This window comes from Parasteatoda tepidariorum, chromosome 3, assembly GCF_043381705.1.
Source record: "Parasteatoda tepidariorum isolate YZ-2023 chromosome 3, CAS_Ptep_4.0, whole genome shotgun sequence".
NCBI classification, from domain to species: domain Eukaryota; kingdom Metazoa; phylum Arthropoda; class Arachnida; order Araneae; family Theridiidae; genus Parasteatoda; species Parasteatoda tepidariorum.
Window position 1 is genome coordinate 76,590,101 of NC_092206.1, and position 9,877 is coordinate 76,599,977.

Sequence of the window (9,877 nt, forward strand, 5' to 3'; positions counted from 1 at the left end):
ATTTCACATCTAATGGCATCTGATGAAATTTTTCTATCTTGAAGGCATAGCCGTTTAATTTTTCTATCGGCAGTAGCACTTGTGCATTTTTTTCGGCCTGATTTGGCTTTATTTTCCACTGATTTCGTTTTTTCATAACGTAAACAGAACTTTCGTACACCAGAACAAGTCACTGAACCACCAACGTTTCTCGCAATTTCAGCATAAGAGAGGCCATTTTCTCTCAATATGACAATTCGGCTTCTTTTTGTAGATGTCCAATTAGTTCTTCTTGTTGATGACATTGCTTAAAATTAGTTTAATTAAATAAAAGGACTTTAAATATTCAAAAACAGCAATACTCTGTTTAATTGTACTAGTATGTATCATTCCGCAAAATATTTCCACAACAATAACTCTCTTACCATCCAAATAACCTAAACTATAGTTACAGACATTTGATTGGTCCTAAGAACAGTGTTTGTGATTGGCTAGTACGTTTTTATTTCAAAACACGTTCTTATTCAAAACGATTTGTGTTTGTTTGTTCTACTAAAATGAGTATAACTTTTTTTGAAATACAGATATTGTAATAGTGTATTTATTATTAAATTCTACATTAAATTACCTTCAATTTGATGGATAAACGTTTGTATTTAAGTGAAAATAATATATTCTACAAGCACACAAAGTTGAAAAACATGAAACTTTCAAAAAATGTTCACAGTTTTGGCCACCACTGTATACATATATATGTAAAGAATTAAAAATAATGTATTTAAAATTTTTATAAAAAATAATATATTTTTTATATATTTCGAAACTGCTTGGTTGCATACATTATAAAAAGGGACGCACGAAATGGTACAGAATGTATTAAGTTTTCCCAGTTAGGAAATTTCGATTAGTGACCCTTTTGTTAAACAGCAGACATATGATTTGTTATCGAGATTATGATCGAGATTTGTTATCGAGACATATGATTTGTTATGATTGTTCACATTATTTTGTGCACTGTAAAATATTGCTGAAAAACGAACCGGCACTCAAAGTGCTGGTACATTTTATTACAAAAACCCTTTTACCGGAAAATGTTACCGAACAAAAATTCTGATAAAAAGTAATTTTTACGGTAACAATTACCGTAAAGACCGTGAATAATTCTAGCTAAATATTATTGTAAAATTTATGCTATGATATTTTACGGTAAAAATGGATATTAAGGTAAAACGAATTTTAAGGATGATGCACCCGAAGTTCCGCTACTTTAAACCGTAATTTTATGCAGAATTTTGTAGAGTGACGCTTAACATTGTAATCTAATTTTTGAGTGAAACCTAATAAAAAATATCAAATGAAGAAAGATCCGGAGATCTTGGCAGCCATGCGATTGAGAGTAAATCACTATCACCCGCTTTTCACGAAACATTAATGCCAGAAGCACTTAATGAACATAAAGAACGAGTTTGTGCTCCATTCATAACTAGTTAAATGAACATGACAACAAATATATTTGTCATTACTTTTATTTTTGATTACAGATTTATGACTGACAGGGCTTTTGTTTGCCATGTAACAAAAGGATAAAGCATAAAATATTAGTAATAGGAAAAATCTAGTATATTTTTCCACTACTTTAGTTAGTCGTGAAATTAAACTGCTTTGCTTCAAAAATTTGTAATTGGGAAAACTTGGTCTTTACATTTATGTGTCATACTTTAGAAAATATTAATATTTAAAATTCTTTTATTCATTTGATCTAACGAGCGAATATTGTTCTCCTTTAATTCCCCTGATATTTCAAACAGTTAAAAGTAAATGTAATTTACATTTTTTAAAAGTAAAAACAATTTTAGTTAGAATATTCGTAAGAATGTACAGACTTTGACTTTTGCAATTGCTTTTTATATAGTAGGTCTATAAACATTGAAAAAAAAATGCTAGTTTCTAGTTTATTTTGGCATTGATCTTGTTAAGGTGTCCAACTAATTTCGAAATTATTTTTTAAAGGCTCAATTAAAATTTTACTTTTATGTTTGGCAACCAGCGGTCATAAGATTATAAATTTAACGTAAACTTTAAAAAATTACAAAATATTTTTGAAACTAAGTGTACATTTGATCTTAACAGCTAAAACTGTTTCAGGTCACGTTAACTGATTTACCACAAATCGTAATGCATAAATTTAAAAAATTTTTTTTTGGATCAATAATGTGATTATCTCTGTTATGAGCTAAAATCATTATAAAAGACTAAAGAGAAGCAATAACAGTGAAATAGAATTAAATACAATGTTTAATATCGAATTTTTGAGAAAAACTCTAAATATTTTCAACTATAGCTTAATAAAAAAAACAAATTCAAATTTAGACTTCAGCTTTAATTTCAAAATATCGTTAAATTTATATAAAATCTACGAACAAAATTTCAAAAAATTCTATTTCTAACTTTTTTTGTAATTTGTTTAAGAGTCAATAAATTTTCTGTCAGAAAATGCATTTGAAATGCAAAAAAATTCTAAAAGGCAGGAAAATTCTAAAATGATGTAAAAAAATTTTGGCAACAAAAAAATTCATAATTTGAAGATTAAGGATTGAAATTATATTTTTAAGGCAAATAAAATTAATTTTATTTGTCTTAAAGGTACAGTTTATTCAAATAAATAAAGCAAAACAAAAATTTTAGTTTTCAGTTTTCGTGGGATCAATTTCGGTTTCGGTTTTGTTTGTCACCATACGAAAAAGCAACTGTAATTTTATTTCTAAAAATCGGAGATAAAAATTTTGAAAGGTTTTGAAAAGTTAACAAGCTGAAATTAAAATATTGATAAGAAAAAATTTGAAATTTGAGTCGAACTTGCCACTTTTCACCCAGTCTGATACCTTTAAGCACCCACATTTTATTATTTTCATAAACATGCTTATAACTATCTAAGAATAATAATAAGTGCATGCGATTTTTTTAAAAACTCTTAAATGGTAGCTTAGAATGGAAAATTTTCAAAATTTAGAAACGCAAGTGTCTTATTACCTTCTTCTTAAAGGTATTTTTCACATGACTGATTACTATCTCCATTTCTCCGACAGCGAATGGGTATAAGAAGAAAGTTAAACTTCAAGAGGATTCATACACTTGGGCAATGTTAGTGTATTTAACACATTGTCTTGTTTCTATTTTTTTCCCAACTGAGTGTAAATATCATCCATAAGCATGCATACTAATACTTAATGGATATTAATTTTTTAATTAGTTGTAAAATATCAGGAAGGTTTTGAAATGGCAAAATACTAAAACTTATTCATTAATAATAAAATTTTACTTTCATAAAAATTTGTGTTAAAATATGCAGGTATGAGATAAATAACATAGTAAATTTTCAAAAAATAAAATTCTTATATCACTTGGTTTATTACATCAATTATTTGTTATCAATCAATCATATCAATTAATCATATCAATCAATCATATCAATTAATCATATCAATCAATCATATCAATTAATTATATCAATCAATCATATCAATTAATCATATCAATCAATCATATCAATCAATCATATCAATTAATCATATCAATTAATCATATCAATCAATCATATCAATTAATCATATCAATCAATCATATCAATCAATTGTTTATTATATCAATTATCAATTATTGGTTTATTATATTAATTCTTATATCACTTGGTTTCATATTTATTAGTTTCAAAAATATGAAAATTGGAAACGGCAGTCGACATGTTTCAAGCGCTCAAAAACAAGCTCCCATTTTCAAGATTTAACAGACGTGAATGAGAAGAAACAAAAGTAGTTGAAATATAAAACGTTAAGTTGCTAACGAAAAGGAGAAATAATGTACGAAACAAAACAAGAAAAAACATAGTCCGAAAGAGAATCCACAGTTGGCCAGAAGGACAAATCAGGGTAAAATGCGTTTCCATGAGCTATGGAGAGTTGGTGATTAAGTAATGTCGTTAACAAGGGTATCAGCATTTATATGAATAAAAGACTCTTAATTCTAATATGAATTTGAAACTCTTATATTTTCTGAGATAATGGGTAATTTAAGTAGAAAAATATGATACTCATATAAAATGAACAGAAAGTTCAATCATTCTTATTATTAGTGTTACAACGACAAATTTAATATCATCCGAGAGGATATAGAATAACTATTTTGTCCATTTTCATTACGAAAGCTCTTTTTTTAACAATTCTTTCAAAATATTCTAAAGAACACTTTACATAATCAATTGTCAGTAGATAAGACAAGTTTGTTCGAAGATAAGTATTTTTATTGAGACAACTTATTTTAAGTTAAATATAGCTTTTAACCAATTTTCTTCTTAAAAACTTCGTTTTTATTTGTTTATTAGTGTCTGTCTCAGTTTTTAAACTGTGAAGAATTTTAGGACAAAGCGACAAAGACAGTTGTTGAAAACGTAAAAAGAATTATTTTGACCTTTAAGTTTCTTTTAAATCACTTAAGTTTCTTTTGTTGCCACTGTTTATTTTAAGTTTCTTTTTGACATTTTTCTATTGTATTTTGAACTCACTTCCATGCTTAGTCTTTTTTAAATTTCGCTCCTAAACCCACTTTGCGTGATATTGAATATTTTAAATTATTTTTTCGTTTTGAAAACTGCAACCAATGACTATGTTATGTGATATATTAATCGAACACCAGAATAGTTCAAATACTTTGATTCAACAAATTTTCAACTGCAAATTTAAAATAATTTAGAATTTTATTGCTGATTAAACCAAACTAAAAAAAAAATGCCTTGTCTTGTAATAATCATTATCAACCTATCAACCAAAAGGTAAATTTAGAAGCTAGCTTTAAATTTAAACCACTAAAGAATTTCCAACCACCATTTCCAAATTATTGAAGTTTTGCCGACTGAATATTTCTGTGGAACCAGTTTTACATTTGTGTGAACTCTATAATAGCAGATACTGAAAATTATTCGAAATTTCAGTTTTGAAATATTTTACAAATTCTATTTGACTTCCATACTAAAGTTCTAAAGCACAGATTGGATTGATAAGTACTATTAAAAAATTGTGCGTGTTACACGCACTATACGAAAATTGTACATAATACAAATCAACCTATTTTTAAATTTTTTTTTCTTCTAAAAGTGTAAATGAAAATGTGAGACAATTCCAAGACGGTATAATTTCACTGCCTGTGTCTGAATTTGATAATCCTTACAGAATGGGTTCATGCAATTTTAATTCCAAAATAGTTCGCAAATTATGTCTGACTTTTTTGACATTATGCTAATCATAATTAATAAGATAGGTAAACATAAACATAGGTAGTCATGCTAATTACGAATTAATTTAGATAACTTAATTGAAATAGAATTTTTTCTAACTAACTATCTAAATTAAACGTAATTAGAAATGTCTGGCGTGGAAATAACATGCCTCATCCTAGCGACGGTCTAAATTTAGCCATTTCTTAGACATCACCTTTCTTCCACTCTTCATTTACTCTCATCTCACCCCTTGTTTATCTAAGATGAGTCACTCGTTCGGCGATGATGGATTAAAGTTGAAACTGATGGAACAGTAAATAAACTTTTGTCTCGTTTATAACTTTAGGCGCTTTTTCGGCGATTACCTTCCCATTTTTTAAGGAACGAGCGGTTTTTCTTTCCTTACATAAGAATGGGATGCTTGCAAGTGAAGTAGTGTGGCTATCTCGATTCTGATTGGTTGTTGAAACATTGCATTTGTTTACGTTAGAAATTGTTCTTTCCATTCTATTTCGAGTAAACCAAGCCCATCAAGTATCAGTTCTCTTCAGTAACACATTCTACATTCTTTCACAAACATTTCAATTCTTTCACTATATATTTCTTACGTAACACAAAAACAGGCACGGAGTCATGTAGAACATAAACAAGTTAATTATTCATCTAAGTTGCCAGGTACAAAAAACAAAAATATATCATGGTTACAATAAAAGGAAAAATCTTGAATAAAAGATGTAGACGAGAAAAAATTGTATTGAACAGTTTCGATGCGTGATATGGCGCTGTATTTAAATAATTTCACGTTAACTAACATTCTAATTCATGTAATTTTTATTTCAATTTTAATTAATTTTGTGAATTAAATTGAAAATGTATTAAACAGATCTTATAATATTTTCGACATTTCATACGTTTTGTTAATTTATTGCTTTGTTAATTTTGCTAATTAAATTAAAAATATTTTAAATACACTTTAAAATATTTTTAATTCAACTGATATCATAATTTTTGTTTATTATTTTTCAAAAATAATAGATTTAAAAAAAAGGACAAAAAACGAAAAATTCTTCAGAGTATGATTTTACTAGAAATAGTAAAAGTATTTGAACTTGAAGTATATGTATGTAAGTATAAAAAAATTGTTTCAGAATAACAAATAACAACTTCTATAATTGATTTCGCCAAATTTTAAGCTTGAAATAACTTACTGTAATTCTTTAGTTAAGTTGATGTTATAAATATTTTGCTTTACGCTTAATTCTAAAGTTATGCTTTGCATTAAAATTCATATTATACTTTATTTTACAACATCAATTCTAATGTAAAGCAGACTAAGGCAATATAATTCGAAAAAAAGTCCCACTTGCTCTTTAAGAGAACTATTAATATTTTTCATTTATAATCACAGTTAATTAAGCTTTAAAGTTTATAAGATTAGTACTGTTTATTTAACTGTTAATTCTAAAAGCTATATTTTTAAGGAAATGCCATTTGCGCTAGAAAGTTAATTGTGATATTTTAAATCCTCTTGTTAACATTCATTTGCTGAGATTAGCTCTGCGACTTTCATTGATAAATTTAGTTGCAAAAAGAAAAGTAAATGTCAAAATTAGCACTGCATTTCTTGTTGCGAATCCTAAAAGAATGTATACTAAATTGTAAAGAAACGTCATTTTCGTTATTAATATTATGTGAAGAGCTATTTTGCGACCTAAAACAGCAGCTTATATATTACTTGAGCTTAAAAACTCTATTCGCTTCAAAAATATACACATTAGAAACAGTCGTTATGTTTCAAGCGCTCAAAAGCAGTCGCCCAATTTCAAGAATTCATTTTCATTCATCATTTTCATTTCATCTTGAAAATCGCCAACTGTTATTTGCAATTTGTGTATTTTTGAAGCGAATTGAGTTTTCAAAATCAAGTTTTATATTACCGCATCAGTTTCTTGGGATTATTTATTTAACTGCTTATATAACTGAATGTATAAACAACTGTATATGTTGCATATGTACTACCAGGGTTTTTAAAGTGCACGAATAAGAATATAGCTAATTTTGACTAAATCATCAAAATTTAGATTTTTAAAATAAAATAAAACAATTAATTTTTATCTCTTCAAAACCGTTTGAATATGTTTTACTTTCTTGAGAGAAGTTTTGACAATTTTTAAAAAAAATTCCATTTATCTATTCATTAACGGCTTTTTTATTCTTCAACTTTTTTGACTATTCATCTTTTTTGTCAATGTATTAAAAGTTATGGATAAGGGCATTATAACATAGAAAAATATTTTGATAGTTTTTAAATTTTATCAAAATGAAAAATTTCTTTCTATATTCTTTTGTAAGATTTTACTTGTAAAATCTTCAAAGCGTTCCAACATATTTATCAACTATGATAATTTTTGTCTTTGTGATATAAATTAAATTTATTTTTTGCCAGAGTAAAGAATCCTAAAAAAGAAAATTTAGCTGACTTTTGAAATGTATTAAAAGCTTTAAAGAGTTTTTAACTTTTATTAAAATGAAAAATTCCTTTATATATTTTTCTGCAATATTTTACTTGTAAAAATCTTCAAAATGTTCCAACATATGTATCAACTATGATAATTTTTGTCTTTGACCATAGTGATATAGATTCCATTAATTTTCGTCAAAGTAAAGAACGCTAAAAAACTTTAATTTAGTTTTAAAATTTATTCAAAGCTTAAAAGAGGTTTTAAATTTTATTAAAGGGAAAAATTTCTTTTTAAAATTCTCTTGTAAGATTTATTCGTAAAAATCTTCAAAGTGCTCCCAGATATTTATCAACTGTGATAATTTATGTCTTTGACCATAGTGATATAAATTAAATTTATTTTTTGCCAGAGTAAAGAACTCTAAAAGAGAAAATTTAATACCAGAAATGGAAAGCCAGAGCTACTGGTGCTAAGGGACCTAAAAATTCATCTCCCAAAAGCATGTTTTTTTTGCTCTTTGTATATAATGTATATTTTGTATTGCATATTATTTTCATTGTACATTTTGCTTTTGGCTTTTTTTTGCTTCAGCTATTTTGTAACTTTTGTAAGGCTCATTTTTGCATTTTGTGCACATTTTTCCATCACTGTATTTAACAAAAGCTTTTTGAGATGGTTTTTGATTTAAATATTTTGCAAATAAAAGCTCTATAAAAAAGTGGAGATTTTGGTTTGTAGTCGTCTTTTTTTAGTATCTTTAGAATCCTTTTTTTTACTCACAAGATGTGTTGTTTTTTTATAATTAAAAAAAATGCTTTCGTATTTGGATTAAAGACAAATTGAGAAACGTTGAAGGTGGAGGAAGCAGTTTCTAATCCCAATTTGGGGCACCGTGTTTCTGGAAAAAAAAGCGGGAAAGATGTTTATAAAAAGAAATCTTTTCATATATTTTGTTTTTGGGGTTCCGCTTTCGACGAAGAACATATGTCCTCACTGCGAAGAAAAACGAGCGTTTTCTTGATGATTTTAGATTTAAGGATTTCAATTGACACAGTCACAAGAAAAAGAACAATACCGTCGTTGATATAACTTTAGAATTTAGTTCTTATTCTAGAAAAAAATGGCACATTCCGATCTTGGTCCTGGCGGTTTATTTGGAAGGTGAGATTTTGTTTGAAAGTTTTAATTAAGAAAATAAAGCAATTATGATTTAGATAATAGAAATGAGAAATTTTGTTTACCACTGTATGATAAATATTTATACTGTTATTTATAATAGTGCATGTATTAATGTATTACATAATAAATTATAATATATAAATTTATGATTTAAATATTGTTAATTTTTTTGCGTTATGAACTGTAATTTGAAAAGTAAAAAAAATATAATTACTAAGTAGCTATGAAAACTTTGCTTTTCACTGTTTAATAAACGTTTTGTTACATACAATAGTATATATACTAGTATATATTGCATTATAAATAATTACATAAAAATACTTAATATAGATGTATTAAGTTTTTTTATTCTAAAAACTATTATTTTAAGATGCATAGTATATTAAAGATGTTCTGATATAATAGTTTTCTGATTATGAACTTGTCATACAATTTATATGCAAAGTAATTTTATGTGATTTTATAATGAATTCGTGGTTTCGTTTATTATATTTTTAAACAGAGTACATATAATTTATTTTTCGCAAAGTTTGCAATAATGAATATTAATTCTTGCATAAAGAAACAAGAAAGTAATGAAATTCAACAGTTTTATAAGACTTTAATACGAATGTCTTAGGAAAAAATCAGAAATTGAAGAAAAAAAACTTTTTTGATGAAATTTATGCAAAATATGGTATAGAATTTCCTTTTACTAAATCCATATCATATGTTCTTTTGTTATTTATTATAGGAAGCATAGTTAACCCAAGAAAGTAATATAATATTTATTTTTGTTCCCCCTAAAGGTAACATAATATTTATTATGAACCAGCGTTGTATCGAATCCTTTTACTCAATAATTTAATTTAATTATGTAAGTAATTTTTATGGTTGTTTGGTTTTCATATTGTACAACACAAAAAACCAGATTAGCTTTCATATTGTTTTGAGCAGTAATGAAATGTATTTATAAGAATTGCATGACCCTTGTTTATATATATATATA

At 26.3% G+C, this 9,877-nt stretch overlaps 1 protein-coding gene across 4 annotated transcripts in view; it reads left to right on the forward strand.

The window, feature by feature from the left end:
• Positions 1 to 9,877, forward strand: part of LOC107438118 (myb-like protein Q) — an 87,030-nt gene that overhangs the window by 28,805 nt on the left and 48,348 nt on the right. The window contains exon 1 of one of the 4 annotated variants that reach the window (XM_071178864.1): positions 8,549 to 8,871. The exons of 2 other annotated variants lie outside the window; for them this stretch is intronic. In XM_071178864.1, coding sequence (XP_071034965.1) covers positions 8,831 to 8,871 — 41 coding nt within the window. In that variant the 5' untranslated portion in view covers positions 8,549 to 8,830. Of the gene's footprint in view, positions 1 to 8,548; positions 8,872 to 9,877 lie in introns of those variants that run through there. One more of the 4 variants, XM_071178863.1, reaches the window with a different exon arrangement.